This window comes from Schistocerca cancellata, chromosome 4 (genome assembly GCF_023864275.1).
Source record: "Schistocerca cancellata isolate TAMUIC-IGC-003103 chromosome 4, iqSchCanc2.1, whole genome shotgun sequence".
Lineage (NCBI taxonomy): Eukaryota > Metazoa > Arthropoda > Insecta > Orthoptera > Acrididae > Schistocerca > Schistocerca cancellata.
In genome coordinates this window covers 939,088,294-939,107,993 of record NC_064629.1, presented here as the reverse complement: position 1 = coordinate 939,107,993, position 19,700 = coordinate 939,088,294, and the positions used below count along the sequence as shown (strand labels likewise).

Sequence of the window (19,700 nt, the reverse complement as noted above, 5' to 3'; positions counted from 1 at the left end):
TCTGAGGGTACCACCAAACTTCTCATACAGTCTTACAGGATACATGTGGAGAAACTGGCATAGGGAAGACCTTTGAACTTATCTTTGCTAGAGAGCCGCTTTGAACTCACTGATGCACATGTGCTAAGGGGCTATACCCTCCCACGTCAAGGATAACCTTGTTGTAGGGCCAAAGAAAATTTGGTTGTATTTGTAAACAACATACACAGTTTCTTTATTTCTTCCTGGCTGTCGATCTCTAAGAAATTGTTGTTGAAATATATGTGAGGATAACAAAATGCTCACTATACTTACCACTGCAAGTAGTATTAGACTATGAGACTCTCATTCACCTGGTAAGGAGCTCATCCTCTACCTACCCCATGGGTCAAGTAGAGAGCCCTATGAAGTCCCAGGAACCATATACCCTCACATTAGCAACCTCACATATATCCGCACTGGTACTGGTCATACAGTTTCAAAACATTTTTCTGTTTAGTTTTCCCTGAATGAATGTTGCAATTTCTTTTGAATTAATCTGTATTATTAACAAAAACTCCCATGCTGTAGTCTTCAAAAAGAGGTAGCAGAGGTAGAATTTTCAGATGCTTGAGTATTGACGAGCACCAGGTTTGCAAACGGATACTACAATCATTCCATCTACTGTTCCTTTCTGGGATAAGAATGTTGTTTGTGAATGCACAGAGTTGTCCCAAAAATGTGATACCATAGGATATAATGGAGTGAAAGTATGTGAAGTAAAGAAGCTTTCACATGTCAGTGGCAGAGAGCCTGGGCATCCTGTTTGTACCGTGGTTACCTTAAATTGCGTAAGGCAAATGCTGGTTGCTTGGAAAAGGATGTGACCATTTCCAAAACCAAGCTTTTGCTCCACCTATACTGGTCTCACCAGTGACAGGATGATACCATAATCTTCCTTTCACCCTGTTCCTAGGTCAAATGAAAAGTGTCACTCTGGAATCTGTCAGATGTGCAGCTCTGCTATAGTACAAATATCAACCAGCCAAAGAAAATGCCACAGCCCTTCAGGCTGTGAGTGCCAAAGCTAAATAAGCAATCAGAGGAGGTAAAGAAACACTGCGGGAAGTGTTCATGTGCTCTGTCAAATATTCTATTTGTTCCACGGAAATATGAAAATCTACCAGGATGATTTTTGGTTCACCAAATCAGTCACCTGTAACAGCTGTGCAGAGGTACCAGTGTCTTCAAACAACACCTGGAGACATCACCCACACAACGGTAGACCATTTTGTCATGGCTATTGCCACTGCCAGCCAGGATCGAGCATTCCACCACTGCCCTGCAACAATGGAGAGGGTTACATTAGACTTCTGACCCAATAATTCTTAGTCCTGAAATTGCCCCTTCTCTGTGTAAGAGCAGGGTTTGGTACTTATATAAGGCTGATGGCACTGTACTGAGTCACTACGAAATTCAAAATAGGACACTGTGACACCTGAAAACCAAATCAAAGAAAACCCTCTTAGAATTTTTTAATGCAGTGTGATGTACTGGACAATTTTCTTGCTCATGAAGGAAGAATATTTTGGTTATTGGCATATCAAACTGTTGCCCTTGTCTGGAACTAATTTTCACATATTGTCTGCAAAAACAAGGCCTCTTGGGTTCTTCATAAAGTATAGCCTTGTGGCAATAGGTGGGGATCAAATACCAACTGAAACTGGCACCTGCCCTTGTTACTGAGGAGCCTGGGAATAATTTTAGATTTATTAAGGCATAAGAGAACAACTGTGTAGGAGCCTTCACAGAAGCATCTAAGTATGAGGATTCTCTTAGCTGCCCTGTGGTTTTCCTGGTTGTTTCTTCAATATCCATATGCCAAATGAATTTATAGTACTTATTTGGTGCAGAATTACAAATAATCTTCAGGACACCAGATCAATGAGATGTACTCTGACTGTAAAACTCCCTGTATGCTGTAACTTCTCAAGTTGCCTGTAGTGTGTCTAAGAGACAAAGTAATCAAGGACATCCCAGTAAGTTACAAGTGCTACTCTCAGCCACCATCACCTGGCACAGAAGCACAATGTTCTGAAGACCCTAGTGTATTGTGCAAAAGCTGGCTCAGACACCATAAATCTTCATCAAGAATTGATTTACCTGTAAAATATATTGTGTGAAAATGGGTACAATCACTGCCAGGTTTTGCAACCTATATCAGGTGAGACAAACAAGCAAAATGCCTCCATAGAAATTGCATTTTTGCCATATTCTGGCTCAGCGACAGGGAAAATTAGCCAGCCCCTGAAGAGAGAGAATATGATTCCAGTCTTCAAGCTTCGAGGAAAGAAATGGCAGTTAATGACACCTGCGAACGATGATAAAAGTCTCACAGCACGTGATGTATGTGTGGTACCTTGTGAGTATGACTACTATTACACTGAGCAAATTTAATATGCATTGTAAAGAAACATTGGACAGAACATCAGACTTTTTATACATATGTTATCCCAGGAAATCAGCCAGTGAAGAACAGGGTTTAGAAAATAGATACTGACTTACATTCAGTGACGCGTCTCTCATTATGATGAGAACTGTTACTGGGATATCATAATAAAAGAAGTTATTGAAATTAAAATTTCAAGAAATAACCTAAGTAAAGATGTGTAGTATCAGCAGGTAGAGGGCGCAGGAGGAGATAATTCTTTATCAATGAGACTATAGTCTTCAAAGTACTGTCAAAACAATTGTTTGCAGTGATGTTAAAAGAAAGATGGAAGATTTCTGAATGTAACTTCCTGCTGACAACAAATATGATTGTATTTCAAAGAGAAACAGCAAATTCGTAATACTTCACAGAGTAAACCATCCACACATCTGAACTCAAGCAAAGGAAAGATACCAGCTGTGGTTAGGTGTTGATGTTCACCAATAGGTGGTTTTGCTTGCACAATGAAAAGCGTTGAAACAGGATGGAAGTGCCTTTAGCTGTGTATATTGTAGAAGTATATTATAGAACAACAGTGAGCAGTTATAAGTAGGATAGAGGTAACTACAAAGTTGAATCTGTGAAGGCAGGCCAGGAGCTGTGCGTAGATATCTAAATTAGATGTAACACTGCCTTTGAAAAATGAAAGTTCCAGTTTCGAGCTACTGTTCAGCTCGTAGTTTTAATCTGTCACAAGTTTCACAACAGTGATGATGATGTTTGGTTTGTAGGGTCCTCAATTGCGCAGTCATCAGCGCCCATACAAGGTCCCACTTTTTTTACACAGTCCAATGTAGCCACTATTACGAATGACGATGATGATGAAACGATGAGGACAAGACAAACACCCAGTTGCCAGGCAGAGAAGATCCCCAACCGGCCGGGAATCGAACCTGGGACCTGTGATCCAGAGGCAGCAATGCTAGCCACTAGACCACGAGCTGCAGACTTTCACAACAGTGCACACTCTGTTGCTGAATGAAAGATTCCATCTGGAAACAACCTTTAGGTTATAGCTAAGCCATTTCACTGTAGTATCCTTTCTTCCATGACTGCTGTGCTGTAGGGTATGCAGGAGACTTCTACAAAGTTTGGACCATAGGAGAGAGGTACTGCCAGAATTATAACTATGAGGGTAGACTGTGAGTCACACCTGGGTGAGTTGTGTCCATAAAAGGCGAAGTTATGGGCTCGAGTCCTGGTACAGCACACAGTTTTAATCTGCCAGGAATATGCTTAAAGTTTATGTAACTGTAATTGGTACAGAAATGAATGGAACTGACGATCTCTTGTATTTGTGATGAGTACTTGGCATTGCTACTTGGTGCCCCGATTGTGATTTGAGTGTTACATGAGTTTCCCAAATTATTTCGAATGGGTTGTACTGGTAGTTTTCCAACTTAAGCTTTTTATTATGAATAATTTTCCATGATAACATGTGACAGTCTTACTGTGAGGGAATAAAATAACAGAACAACATAAAAGAATATATTTGAAATTGTTTATTTTGTAATCAAAACGAAAACTAATTAACTATTATAAACTATTGTCATTCAGTTTATGTCTAATTTCCATAGACAGTTTTAGCAAAAAATTAATAATGGGTCAGTGTCAGATACTGAAATGATTTTCACTCATCTTAGACAATGCAGATACAAATAGCATCTGGGAATATAGGCTCAGAGATAATATTTCCATGTGATCGTGATTTAACTAATATTTTTCTTTAATCTTTTATTTCAGACATCATGCCCTAATCTAGAACTGCTGGATATTTCCTTTCTTCAGATGCATTCTACTGCACTGATAAACCTGGAAAAATTTCAGAGCGGATGCCAGAAACTGAAAGTTTTGAGAGTTACAAACAGCAATATAGCTTTAAGCCCAGTGCCACTTAACATACAAGTAAGGTTTATATCACTACAATACCTCTTAAAGTATATTAAAATTGGTTTCATCCCCATTAGCAGTTACCTTTGTAGTAATACTGTTAACACTGCTGAACTACTCAGTTCCATTTGGTAACATATTTGCGACTCATATAACTTTCTATAAAAACACTATTCCTGTATGTCACCATTGCTCTGAAGTCTATTGTCCCAATGTTTTTGCTTCATTCTGCAGGTTTTGTTTTTATTTACTTTCCAAGTTTTCCTTATTGCTGTTGTCATTTGCTGCCATTTTCATCTACTCATTTTTATTTACTTATTTTATTTATTTATTTAATTTTTTTTACAATTACTGTTGTGATATTTCCTTTTGTATCAGTATCTCTCTGTTTTTTCTTATTTCATAGTTCATGTTCACTATTACTGAAAATCATTCTCCCTGCACACTACTCCCAAGTACAGCAGGAAACGGAGAAAACAGTAGTGGTCCTCAAGTAGTCTCTGTCACACATTGTAAGATCATTCCTGAAGTGTTGCTGTAGATGTAAATAATTGTTCCGTTATAGGAGAACTATTCATATTTTCCAATCCTGTTTTTGTCAATTTAGTTATGTATGGTATAATTATTACTTACTGAGGTTTTTTTTTTCCATTACAACAGTTTCTTCTTATTTCACATATTCATTTGTGCATTAATGTCTCTTCATGTTTTACTCATCAGCTATTCTTCATTATATTGCACAGATTTCTACAATACATTACATACTTTCCCTTTATGCCATACTTCTCAATTGTTTTCAGTAATAATAGTAAATGATAATAATAATAATAATAATTTCCTATGGCTCAATGACCTGGTGCAAGTCTTCTATTGGACACCATTTTGGTGATGTGTGTGTTTCTAGCCTACGCTAGTTGTCCAACTGGCGAAAGGGGACATACAGTTCAATGTGGAATCTGAACCACATCTTGTTTCTATCAAATTTGTACATCACTGCAAAGTGAATTCTGGTCTGAAAGATAGACTTTTCATAGCTGCAAATTGATTAATTCTACCTTGCGATTAAAATAAACTGGTAGGACATTAATATGGAACTAAAGCAACAGTACATCTGTCATAATTTCTCCCGGTACAAATGGTGAGCAGTCCCTCCACATTACTTAAACAGCCTAATGAAACTTTATGCATTCTGTATCTTAAACAGGAACCAAACTAAGTGTATGCTGAACCATGAAATCCATAAAAATATAACTTCTGTAAGAAAATGGTTTGATTGGTCTAGTGAAGTTCCTTCAGCAAGCTACAAAATACCTCAACTGGTGATACTTTACCATTACAGAAATTTGGTACGTGCTCTGTGAATGGTGTAAATGTCACATGGTACAATACTTGTAGCTTCTGTATGTCTTTTTCCCACCCACCACCATATATGAACACCGTTCTTGAAAATTACAGTGATGTTTGTTTCTTGTCTTTTGAATGACAATCTGCAGTATTATTTGGGTTCAGATGTACATGCAAAATTTAAAACAATCCAAATTTTCTTAGAGATTCAATGATTGTTAATATGCCGTTCTCCCCCTCCCTCCCCCCCTCCCTCCCTCCCTCCCTCCCTCTCTCTCTCTCTCTCTCTCTCTCTCTCTCTCTCTCTCTCTCTCTCTCTCTCTCTCTCTCTCTGGCCATAAATGTTTTTGTGTTGTGGGCAAGAAGGTCCCACCAGCACCAATTAAGTAGATAGAATAAATGAACTTTATTTACACTCATAAACTGAATAGAACAAAACAGTCATTCAGACTTGAAGCTGCAATATTTGGTTCTAATCCCCCAATAGTCACTGACATTGCACTGGGAAAGTTCTTAATAGGGTGACATCAGTGTGGCCATATTGATGGAGAGCAGTAGGGCGTGAGGAGAGAGGTCCTGTGGAGATGGAAGTGCATACTCGGTTGGAGGTAGCATGGCTGGGGTTGTGGGTGTGATAGGTGTCAGGTTCAGTGTGGAAAAATTCAGACAAGATGTGGAGTGCGGATTCTGATGTAGCTCGGAGCGAAGGCACACGTGATTGGTATGGAGAACTCAGATAAGTTACAGAGTGAAGATTCAAACACGGTTTGGAGCGAATGACTGCAATGGGTCGAAGGGAACTCCAGTTGAGGGACTAGCAAGATGTGGTTGAAACTTGGTCTGGAGCAACTCTAAGTGCAAAACTGGCGCTGACTGGTTAGGCAGCATCCTTTGTAGCCACACGGCAGAAGAATATTGACACGGTGATCGATGGGCGTATGACCTGTGGAAAAAGAATGTGCCCGCGATGGCAGCGAAGCTGGTGCCACATGTTACCATGGTGGTTGTGACGACAGTGCGGTATGCTTGTGTTGTCATCTTACTGTTTTCTTGCATCTCCCATAATGGTGTCACTAGTGCCGGAAAAGCAGCAGCCTGCAGTACACACGTGTATTGTGTGTAGGTAGATCCCCGGCGGATACAATAAATGTTATCAGTTAATGCCAGTATCACAGAATACTTTGTCAATACTGTCCTCTATAAACCCACAATCTAACAAATGACTTATTGCTGAAAAATATAAGGCTGTACAGGACAGTGAGCCAAGTGAATCAGTTCTGGCACTATGCATACAGTGCATTAACACGAAACGAGCTGCCCTTCTTTGCACTTTTTCGATGTCCTCCGTCAATCCTACCTGGTAAGGATCCCACACCGCGCAGCAATATTCCAGAAGAGGACGGACAAGTGTAATGTAGGCTGTCTCTTAGTGGGTTTGTCGCATCTTCTAAGTGTTCTGCCAACAAAGCACAGTCTTTGTTTCGCCTTCCCCACAATATTATCTATGTGGTCTTTCCAATTTAAGTTGCTCATAATTGTAATTCCTAGGTATTTAGTCGAATTGACAGCCCTTAAATTTGTGTGATTTATCATTTACCCAAAATTTATCAGATTTCTTTTAGTACCCGTGTGGATGACCTCACACTTTTCTTTGTTTAGTGCTAATTGCTACTTTTCGCACCATACAGAAATTCTCTCTAGATCATTTTGTAATTGGAATTCATTGTCTGACGATTTTACTAGACGGTAAATTACAGCGTCATCTGCAAACAATCTAAGGGGGCTAGATCATTTATGTAAATCGGGAACAGCAGAGGGCCTATGACACTACCTTGCAGAACAACAGATATCACTTCTGTTCTACTTGATGGTTTGCTGTTTATCACTATGAACAGTGACCTCTCTGAGAGGAAATCATGAATCCAGTCACACAACTGAGATGATACTCCATATGCACACAATTTGATTAATAGTCGCTTGTGAGGAACGGTATCAAAAGCCTTCTGGAAATCTAGGAATAGGGAATCGATCTGAGATCCCTTGTCAACAGCACTCATTTCTTCATGGGAATAAAGAGCTATCTGTGTTGCACATGAGTGGTATTTTCAGAATCCATGTTGGTTATGAATCAGTAAGTTATTTTCTTCAAGGTGATTCATAACGTTTGAGTACAGTATATGCTCCAAAATCCTACTGCTAATTGAGGTTAGTGATATGGGTCTGTAATTCAATGGGTTACTCCTATTTCCTTTCTTGAATATTGGTGTGACCTGTGCTACTTCCCAATCTTTAGGAACAGACCCTACGTCAGGTGAGCGGTTGTGTAGGATTGCTAAGAAAGCTGCTATTGTGTCTGCATACTCTGAAAGGAACCTGACTGGTATACCATCTGGACCAGAAGACATGCCTTTCTTAAGTGATTTGAGTGGGGTCACAATACCTAAGATATCTACTTTTATGTCACTCATGCTAACAGCTGTTCTGGTTTTGAATTATGGAATATTTACTTCTCTTCTTTCATGAAAGAATTACGGAAAAGTGTATTTAGTGACTCCGCTTTAGTGGCACCATCATTGGTAACATTTCCATCGCTATCGCGCAGTGATGGTATTGACTGTTTTTTGCCACTGGTGTACTTTACGTATGACCAGACTCTCTTTGGGTTTTCTACCATGTTTTGAGACAATATTTCATTGTGGAAACTATTAAAAGCATCTCGCATTGACGTCTGCACTAAATTTCGAGCTTCCGTAAAACTAGCCAGTCTTGGGAATTTTGCGTTCTTCAGAACTTGGCATGCTTTTTTCGTTCCTTCTGCAACAGTGTTCTCACATGTTTTGTGTACCATGGTGGATCAGTCCCGTCTCTTATTAACTTACGCGGTATGAATCTATCTATTGCTGTCGATACAGTATCTTTGAATTTGAGCCATATCGGGTCTACACTTACATAATTAGCTTGGAAGGAATGGAAACTCTCTCTTAGGAAGGCATCAAGCGAATTTTTATCAGCTGTTTTAAATAGATATATTTTGCATTTATTTTTAGTGGTTTTGGTTGATATGGTTTTGAGCCTCGCTACAATGACCTTGTGTTCACTAATCCCTGTATCCGTCATGACGCTCTCTATTATATCAGGATTATTTGTGGCTAAGAGGTCAAGTGTGCTTTTGCAACCATTTACAATTCATGTGGACTCATGAACTAATTGTTCAAAGTAATTCTCAGAGAAAGCATTTAGTACAATTTCGGAAGATGTTTTCTGTCTACCGCCAGCTTTGAACATGTATTTTTGTCAACAAATCGAGGGTAGATTGAAGTCTCCACCAATTATAACTGTATGAGTGGTGTACTTATTTGTAATGAGATTCAAGTTTTCTTTGAAACATTCAGCTACGAGGTGCATTCAAGTTCTAAGGCCTCCGATTTTTTTTCTAATTAACTACTCACCTGGAATCGATGAAACTGGCGTTACTTCTCGACGTAATCGCCCCACAGATGTACACATTTTTCACAACACTGACGCCATGATTCCATGGCAGCAGTCAAGGCTTCTTTAGGAGTCTGTTTTGACCACTGGAAAATCGCTGAAGCAATAGCAGCACGGCTGGTGAATGTGTGGCCACGGAGAGTGTCTTTCATTGTTGGAAAAAGCCAAAAGTCACTAGGAGCCAGGTCAGGTGAGTAGGGAGCATGAAGAATCACTTCAAAGTTGTTATTACAAAGAAACTGTTGCGTAACGTTAGCTCGATGTGCGGGTGCGTTGTCTTGGTGAAACAGCACATGCGCAGCCCTTCCCGGACGTTTTTGTTGCAGTGCAGGAAGGAATTTGTTCCTCAAAACATTTTCGTAGGATGCACCTGTTACCGCAGTGCCCTTTGGAACGCAATGGGTAAGGATTACGCCCTCGCTGTCCCAGAACATGGACACCATCATTTTTTCAGCACTGGCGGTTACCCGAAATTTTTTTGGTGGCGGTGAATCTGTGTACTTCCATTGAGCTGACTGGCGCTTTGTTTCTGGATTGAAAAATGGCATCCACGTCTCATCCATTGTCACAACCGATGAAAAGAAAGTCCCATTCATGCTGTCGTTGCGCGTCAACATTGCATGGCAACATGCCACACGGGCAGCCATGTGGTCGTCCGGCAGCATTCGTGGGGGGGTGGGGGGTGGGGGGCCTATGGGCGCTCAACATCGAGGTCATCAGCAATCAACATTCGTGGCACCCACCTGGATGACACTTCTCGTATTTTCAGGTCGTCATGTAGGATTGTGTGCACAGAACCCACAGAAATGCCAACTCTGGAGGTGATCTGTTCAACAGTCATTCGGCGATCCCCCAAAACAATTCTCTCCACTTTCTCGATCATGTCGTCAGACCGGCTTGTGCGAGCCCGAGGTTGTTTCGGTTTGTTGTCACACGATGTTCTGCCTTCATTAAACTGTCGCACCCACGAACGCACTTTCGACACATCCATAACTCCATCACCACATGTCTCCTTCAACTGTCGATGAATTTAAATTGGTTTCACATCACGCAAATTCAGAAAACGAATGATTGTACGCTGTTCAAGTAAGGAAAACGTCACCATTTTAAGTATTTAAACAGTTCTCTTTCTCGCCGCTGGCGGTAAAATTCCATCTGCCGTACGGTGCTGCCATCTCTGGGACGTATTGACAATGAACGCGACCTCATTTTAAAACAATGCACATGTTTCTATCTCTTTCTAGTCTGGAGAAAAAAAATCGGAGGCCTTAGAACTTGAATGCACCTTGTATTATATCATCTGATATGGTAGAAGGAGCCAATTATTATTTTGGTATGGCTGTTGAGTATAACCTCTACCCATAGCAATTTGCAGGAACTATCTATTTTAACTTCACTACAAGATAAACTACTACCAACAGACACAAACACACCACCACCTACTTTATTGAATCTATCCTTTCTGAACACAGTTTGCGCCTCTGTAAAAATTTCAGCAGAATTTATCTCCGGATTTAGCCAGCTTTCTGTCCCTATAACGATTTCAGCTTCAGTGCTTTCTATCAGCACTTGAAGCTCTGGTACTTTTCCAACACAGGTACAACAAATTTACAGCTACAATACTGACCGTGTCTTGGTTGATTCTTGACGTATCTTTGCCCTGCACCCTTTGAGACTGGAGCCCTTTTTGATCTTTCCCAAGACTGTCTAACCTAAAAAACCACCCAGTCCACGCCAGACAGCCCCCGATACCCGTGTAGCCGCCTCCTGTGTGTAGTGGACATCTGACCTATTTAGCAGGACCCGAAACCCCACCACCCTATGGCACAAGTCGAGGAATCTGCAGCCTACACAGTTTCAGAACCATCTGAGCCTCTGATTCAGACCCTCCACTTGGCTCTGTACCAAAGGTCCGCTATCAGTCCTGTCGATGATGCTGCAGATGGTGAGCTCTGCCTTCATCTCGCTAGCAAGACTGGCAGTCTTCACCAACTCAGATAGCCGCCAGAAGCCAGAGAGAATCTCTTCCTATCCATGACCCTTTCCAGATCTTGGATGACTCCTCCCGGTATCCACACGGAGTGCACATTGGCTTTCTTCCTGTCCTGAGCTGTCATATCCCTAAGGGGCTTCATCACCCGCCTAACATCGGAGCTCCCAATGACAAGCAATCCCACCCTCTGTGCTTGTCCAGACCGCTCATGGAGACCGGCCACTGCCGCAACGGGCGAGGTCTCCCTTGCTGGCTCAGAAGTACTTTCAACAGTGGGCAGCACCTCAAACCTGTTACAGAGACATAAGGGTACAGCCTTGTGACCAGCACCAACTTTCGCCTTCCGCCCAGGGATTCGTGACCCCACCACAGTTCGCCAATCATTGTCAGGCAAGTGTCGACCGACAGGGATGTCCGAATCCGAGGGCACAGTGGCATCAGTGATCCCAGGCGATGCTACAGGTTCCAGAGGCGCCAAAATGCTCGCTTCAGGTGTCCCAATGTCACCGCGGCCCAGGGCAACAGCCTGGAGCCTGTCGATCACGGCCAACACAGCTTCCAGCTGTTTACAGACAGTGGCCAATTCCCCCTGAATCCATACACAACAGGCGCAGTCCCTATCCATCCCTAACAATTTTTTTTCCCTCTCTTTTATCTCACAAGCCGTTCAAAACAAACAGATGACTGATGACTATGCCACTTTACAGTATACAGGTACTAAAATGCGATACTACAACTCTCAAATACTATAATACACCCAAAATTTGTGAATTAAACTATACAAGTTCCCAAAAACATGCAAAGAAATTAAGAATTAAACTATGAAACAAATAAGTGAGCTAAGAGTACAACTTGCTGCTGGCTGCTGCTTATCCAATGGCGGCAGGGAGCTCACTGGCTGTGACCAACCGACACTGGTCGTTCAAAACAAAAACAGATGACTGACAACTACACAAATTTATACTATTCGGGTACTAAAATGCGATGCTACAACTCTCAAATACTATAATACGCCCGAAATTTGTGAATTAAACTATGCAAGTACCCAAAAACACTCAAAGAAATTAAGAATTAAACTATGAAACAAATAAGTGAGCTAAGAGTACAACTTGCTGCTGGCTGCTGCTTATCCAATGGCGGCAGGGAGCTCACTGGGTGTGACCAACCGACACTGGTCGTTCAAAACAAAAACAGATGACTGACAACTACACAAATTTATACTATTCGGGTACTAAAATGCGATGCTACAACTCTCAAATACTATAATATGCCCGAAATTTGTGAATTAAACTATGCAAGTACCCAAAAACACTCAAAGAAATTAAGAATTAAACTATGAAGCAAATAAGTGAGCTAAGAGTACGACTTGCTGCTGGCTGCTGCTTATCCAATGGTGGCAGAGAGCTCTGTCTGAAACCAGAATAGTGAAAGATATTTCTGAATTCATTCAGCCATTGCCTTCCGTGGTGAGAAGTGAGGATGGAGGCCTGTGGCATAAGACCTAAAATCTTCAGTTACATGATCAGAAAACCCAACCACTGGGATCAGAATGTACAACTGTGGAACCTGCATTCTCAGTGTTCTGCGTGAATGCCAATTGTTCCTGTGTTTGCCATAGTAGAGACAATAGATTTTAATCTTCTTCTTCTTCTTCTTCTTCTTCTTCTTCTTCTTGTTATTGTATCTGCGACTGGAGACCTCCTCCTTACTTCTCCTTTTATACTATGGTTTCACAACACTCTTGTTTAGAACAATTGTTTACATGTTTCCTGTAATTCTGCAATTAATCCGATAGGCAAGAGGTTTAGAAATTCCTCTAGTAATTGCACTTAATGTGCCATTCCATCCTGATGCATATTTTTTCTTTAGTATGTGTATTACTTTGCATACTTCTGCTCATTCACCTCCTCAAATTCAAACTTGGTACACTGAGTAAGAGGACATGGGGTCTCTCTACCTGTGCATCTGCATATGGATTCGTTGGTTAATAGTAGAAGTCAAACAGTTATTAAAAATACTACATGTAGTGTTTAGGATTTTCACAATGTTACCTTCATGTCTAACACTGAATGGTTCCACATTCATCTTCTTGGGACCTTTACAATATTTGTCAATTAGCTCTCAGGATGCCTAAGTTGTGTTACCAGACTGCCCTATTGCTTTTTTGTTAGTCTGCTTCCTGAGGTTAGAGATTATGGATTGTAAATCGTGTCTCAAAAGAAAGTTTATGTTTGATATGTCAGAATAAAATAGAATTTGAAGTCTATTGACAGAATATGTATTTAGTAGAAAAAAATACAGTTTAGAAATGTACTTCTTAAAAATAAAGTCATTTGAATGCAATCCATCATTCCTATGGCACTCATTTAAACTATGAACAAAATTTTCCATGACCTCTCTGCATGTAAACACAGGGATGGCTGCCACTTTGCTACAGATATTTTCTTTCAGTTGCTCCAGAGAAGTTGGATTATTGACATACACTGTATTCATGGTGCTCAAATCTGGACTACACGATGGCCCATTTATGTCACCCCTCCTGGAGATCATTGTGCCAGCAAAAATTTTATGAACTCGCAGTAAAGATGCATTGGACATGTATACTGTGGCTCAGTCTTGCTGAAACCATGTTCTTTGATTATTACCAGGAAAGTTTTGCGATTCAGGTACCAAAACATCATTTAACATTGTCACATTACATTCCGAATTCACTGTAAGTGCATGACTGCTCTTGACCTTGACAAGTACGGATCAGTTATTTCTCGATCCGAAATCACAGCCCATACTGTAACTTTTGGCAAATGAAGGGGTTCTCATGCTTCTATTTAGCATTTGTTGCATTCCAGTAGCAGAAATTTTGGTTATTGATGTGATTGTTCAAGTGAAAATGAGCCTTGTCAGAAAACAAGATGCTGTTAATGGAGGGCACACATCATTAATGAATTGCAGACTATGTCTGGCATCCTGAGGCTTTAATTCTTGCACCAACTGGACTTTGTAATGGTGCAGTGATGATCTGTGCACATTCAAAGAACTTGCACACTTATGAATAGAGAGGTTAGGATAATCACGAACACACCAATTTACACTCTCCATGGATTCACTCATTCTTGATAACCTTGGTCACATGGACTTCTATTTGACCATTGTTGAACCAGCCTCCACAAACCTTTTGGTCCATTTCCGGATAAGGGGAACACTTCGAGCATCATTTACATTATGCTGTCCACACTGTAAAATTTTCTCCATCCTAGGGTCACTGAATCACCATTTTTGTAAAATTTTTGCACCCAGAACGCGCGGTCCACTCCCAAGAAGTGCTCCATGTTGACTGAATTCCAAAAGGCCTAGCAAGCATTCAACACCCCCCCCCCCCCCCCCCCCCACCTCCTTGAATTTTATTGCACCTGTGCAGAGAGGTCGTCAAGTATAAACTTTCTTTTGAGACTCACTGTATTTTTGTTAAAAATCAGTGGTGTAGTAGTTTTGAAAAGCAGGCTTTTGTTATGTATACTCTTTGTGAGTCTATAACCACACTTAGTGGAAGTTTCAATCTAGAATTACTTCCATTTTGGTAATTTTTCATTACCTTCTGGATTTTTTTAACAAGGCAGCAATGCTGTATGTCAAGAGGGTTGAGTAGAACTCATTCCATTTGTCACTAGACCCTTTCATTTGTTACATAGAACCCCATTATTATTCTGTTACTTTGTATTTAAAGGTGTTAATGTTTCATCTATTAGAATTTGTTTCTGCAGGAGAGTGGTCAAAATAATGAAAAATCTAAGCTACTGTAATTTGTGTTATCTATAACATTTTTGTTGATTACAGCATACTCTATTCTGATGGAGCATGTGTCGAGTACTCTAGTGTCTGAACTTACTGTATTTAAAATATTACATGAAATTAATAAATGAGTAAATTTCGTGTGTGTTATATTATTTGAATTTGCCTATTTACTAGTAAGTCTGGCTATTAAGCACATGAAATCTTCATTTAGTGTGCAACATACCCCAATCACTTAGTGCTTAATCTTTGTTGTGGTGTTCCAGAAGTGAATTTTTTTAAACTGCTATACGTTTATTAACATATATTGCCATACTACCACGTTGCCTGCAATTACTATTTATTAGAAGTAGTCTTCTAATCTGTAATATATTATTCCACCAGATTTTCGTGCATGTTCAATTATTATTAACACATTTGATAAGTGTTCATCTATGAATTTGACAATAAGTAGAGATTTTATTTTTGAGATATTGTATTTTCTTTTCCTGGTATGTAAGTACTGTTTCTTCTATTGTGACTTACAATATGATTTTTGAGATATTTTATTTTATTTTCCTGGTATGTAAGTACTGTTTCTTCTATTGTGACTTACAATATGATTTCTGGCATGTCGCAAACTGTATTGATACACTTCTTTCAGCATTTTATTATTAACTGTAAATTGTAAGAGGAATAATGGAAGCAAAAAAGGTAATCCACTCACCATATAGCTGAGACATTGAGTAGTCAACAGTAACATAAGACTGAAAATGTTGCTCAGCTTTTGGACAATTTCCTTTTCCAAAGCTAACAAAAAAAACCCTCAGAAAACACACACACACACACACACACACACACACACACACACACACAGCTACATTTTCATGTGTTTAGTATCTGACAGTGATTTGGATTCTCTGCTCAGCCCAAGTACCAGTATGAAGGGAAGGTCAGAGATACTAGAGTTTCAAATCATAGCCGCAGCTTTCTCTTTCATTGTGCCACCACAGCTGTGCGCATGTCATGTGAGCCCATCCATTGATGCAAGAGTGCCTGTAAACACCATGGCTCCACACTCGTCTGGCATTTCTCGCTATTTTGTGAAGCCTTCGGTATGTCCCATTGATAGTAGAATGACTGACCTTGCCTGTTTTTACATTTTTTTATTTGGCTTGCTCCCTTGGCTGTTTGTGCGTGCTTATGACAACTTTCACTACACTCTGGACTTTTCTTCTGTCTAGCCATTCATTTTGTGTACTCGGAACTCTGCCATTGTCAACCACAGGAACCGCCTGGAAGATTCATTGGTGTTTGTTTCACCACAGGTAGGAGTGATCGTAAACTGTATTGTACCTGTGCTGAGTTGTATAGGAAAGTGACGATGAAGACTTTCTCACTGTGTAATTGTTCAGTGTGAAGCATGGATCATGAGTTTATAAAGTTGTAGCAGCAGTTATAACAACAGCACGAAAGTAGTGAGAATTGCAACAGCAAACAGCACATGTTGTTGTTACAGATACTGCAAAACCAACAACAGTCTGCAGCTGCAGCATCATTGCCTCCCCCTCAGACATTTGCTTGGTTTGTTGAGCAATGTGTGTTGGTGGGGGGGAGCCATTATTTTTCTAAGATAGACTTCACTGACAATTTGTCAATTATTTAGATGACTTGCTAATTGCTGGGTACACATGAGAGAATCACCTGCAAAATATACATATGTTCTTTGAGCGGCTTCAAGTCCCTCAGCTGCAGTGACGCCTTAGCAAATATAGTTTCTGTGAGCCAAGTATAAAGTGCCTAGGACGTATATTAAGTAAAAAAGGGCTCACACCTGGACAGGATTGCAATCAATAACTTACCAGCTCCTAAGAACGCCATAGAACTACAGTCGTTCCTGGACAAAGTTAATTATTATGCAAAATTCATTCCTAAAGCGGCCCACCTTTCCTATGTGCTTAATAAATTGCTTAACAAAGAGTTAAATTTGCATGGTCAGAGGCATGCCAGAAAGCTTTCTTACTTTAGACCAGTCCCTTGTTTATAAACTTTCAACTTGGGGAAATGCTTAACACTTGCCACTGGTGAATCAGTGTGTGGTATTGGTGGAGTGCTGTCACACAAATATGCCAATGGCATAGAACAGCCCCTTGAATTTATGTCTAAAACATTAAATGCAGCACAGGGAAACTACTCACAAATGGAGAAAGAAGTTTCGACAGTCATATATAGCATGAAAAAGTTTCACATATATCTCTATGGTACTAAAGTTCACCTGATGTCCAGTCACAAACTTCTCATTCCTCTGTTTGTCCCACACTCGAAACTTCCTGATAAAACGGCACATGGGCTGCAATAGTGGACATTGTTTCGTAGCATCTATAACTTCAAGACTCATCATCAGTCCACCACACAGCACTTTTATGTTTTTCAATTTGGAGCACTCGCTGAGCTGTTTATGTATGTTTACAATGGCTTTCACTATGTTCTGGACATTGCTTCTGGATAGCTGTCCACTTTGCGAACTCTGCCATCATCAACCAAAGGAACTGCATATCTGTTCCACCAGTCTTTGCATCACTGCTTGTGAGAATGAGTGTATAGACTGTGTTCTACCTATGCTGAGTAGGGTAAAAAAACTGTTCATGTGTGTATGATTATGTCCATCCAGCACTTTCCATGTCATTGTAAAGTAAATTTTATTCAACTACTTCAGGATACATGTTAAGTCTTTATTTCTGTGATAGAAAGTACAAAACACAACTGAAATTGTTTCAGGTTTTATCTCCTGGCTTCCCTGACCTTGAGGAATTAAATATTGCAGCATTTACGCTTTTTGATGAATCATGCTCAAAACCCATAGTTGATGACAACTCCATAGAAAGGATTTTAAAAACCTCAACTAAACTTAAGCTATTAGATGTTCGTGGCCAGAATAGTGTGTCAGATGCAGGTTTAGTAAGAATACCTGCATGGAATGTTGAACGATTATTTCTTGCAGGTAAGTATCAATTGAAATTTACAATCTTAGTTAGTATGTGTGATAAAAAGTAGTGGGAATTATTGTTTTTTGGAAAGAATTTAATTTGTTCATCTACATCAATGTCATTCCCTTCAAAATTGTCCCCATTAGATACTATACACTTATGCTAGTGCTTTCCCCAATCCCCGAAACACCTCTGGAACTCGATCCTTATGATAACTTTTAGCTCTTCCAGTATTCCCCTTATATGAATATAAGCATGTTCACATTGTAGCTTGTTACTTTTTGTAGCTCTGAATGTCTGCACCTAAAATCAAATTCTGTTTGGACTATGCTGGTCCAAATATGATGGACTTCATCACCAATGCGGTCCTGCTTATGCTGGCATCGAAAAGTTTCAACAAGTATTCAACTTCATATAAATGAATATGAAGCATTTCTTCTGGAACCAGTCTCATATATTATTTCCCAGTGTACAACGTTTTGAACATTACGGAATAGGCAACCTAGCTTGTCCACTCATAATGAGTTCATACATAAGAATGACATTAATTAATGTTTCACTCAAGTTCTTCTGTCTTCCCTGACATGACAGCACATCATTACAATGTATCCTTCTACTCATTGGTGCACCATGCTCCTCCAACATGTGATGCTGACTCAAGGGGAATACACAAAGCCCATACAGGTACCGCAACTCGTGGTAATACCGTGATCATCATTGTACCTTGATACCGTGTGGGATCCATGTGTACACATGTCACATTCAACACAGATAACAAAAACCTCCAAACAGATTCCTGTTTTGTAACCACTAAACTAATATATGGTTTAATGATCCCAATCACCATTCTCTGGCTAAGTACATGTAGGGTAAGACACCACTCTACTGGAGTGAAATGCAACACCAATAATGTGATAGCCACACACCAAAGAAAGAAAACTTACTATCTTTCAGAGTTATCCTCTGATGAGCTAGAGTACAATTCACACACAAACACACACATATGCACATATGCCTGTGCCTGTACATGGAGCTGACTGGGCTAAAAGTGCCAATGCTATTTTTTCAGCAGGCAGACTGGTTGTGGTGGGAGTAGTGTTAATGTGGGATGGGTGGAGGGAAATAGAAATGGGAGGCAGGGAGAGACTGTTGGGTGGAGGGTGCAGGGACACTGGGTTACCAGAATTTGAGGCTAGGATGATTACAGGAGCAGAGGATGTGTTGTAAGGATGACTCGCATCTGCGTAGTTTAGAGAAACTGCTGGTGGAGGAAAGGATCCAGATGGCTTGGGTTGTGAAGCAGCTTTTGAAATTGAGCATATTGTGCTCAGCTGCATGTTGTACCACCAGGTGGTCAACTTTGTTCTTGAGGTTGCTGTTCATCCTGGTGAACAGCTAGTTTGTAGTCATACCAACATAAAAATCTGAACAGTGTTTGTAGCAGTGTTGGTTTATGATATGGCTGCTTTCACAGGTGGCCCAGCCTCTGGTGGGGTAGAATAAGCCTTTGACAGGACTGGAGTAGGAGGTGCTGGTTGGTGGATTGAGCAGGCAATGTACTTTGGGATATGATCCCTTTGGCTAGGGAGTTGGACTGGGAATGGCATAGGGATATTGCATATGTTGGGTGCACGATAGAACACTTCTTTAGGAGGGTTGGATATCTCTCATTTCAGGGCAGGGTGGGAGATAATCAGATCCCTGGTGAAGGATATAGTTCAGTTGTTCGAGTCTGGGGTGATATTGAATAATGAGAGGCTACTCCTTTGTAGCTGATTCTTGG

General features: G+C 40.4%; 1 protein-coding gene across 3 annotated transcripts in view; it reads left to right on the top strand.

Moving 5' to 3' along the window:
* LOC126185136 (F-box/LRR-repeat protein 6) overlaps positions 1–19,700 on the top strand; it is a 235,207-nt gene that overhangs the window by 112,852 nt on the left and 102,655 nt on the right. For 2 of the 3 annotated variants that reach the window (XM_049927970.1, XM_049927971.1), the window contains 2 exons: positions 4,193–4,354; positions 17,709–17,931. In XM_049927970.1, the coding sequence (XP_049783927.1) occupies positions 4,193–4,354; positions 17,709–17,931 (385 nt within the window). The remainder of the gene's footprint in view (positions 1–4,192; positions 4,355–17,708; positions 17,932–19,700) is intronic. The other variant, XM_049927972.1, reaches the window with a different exon arrangement.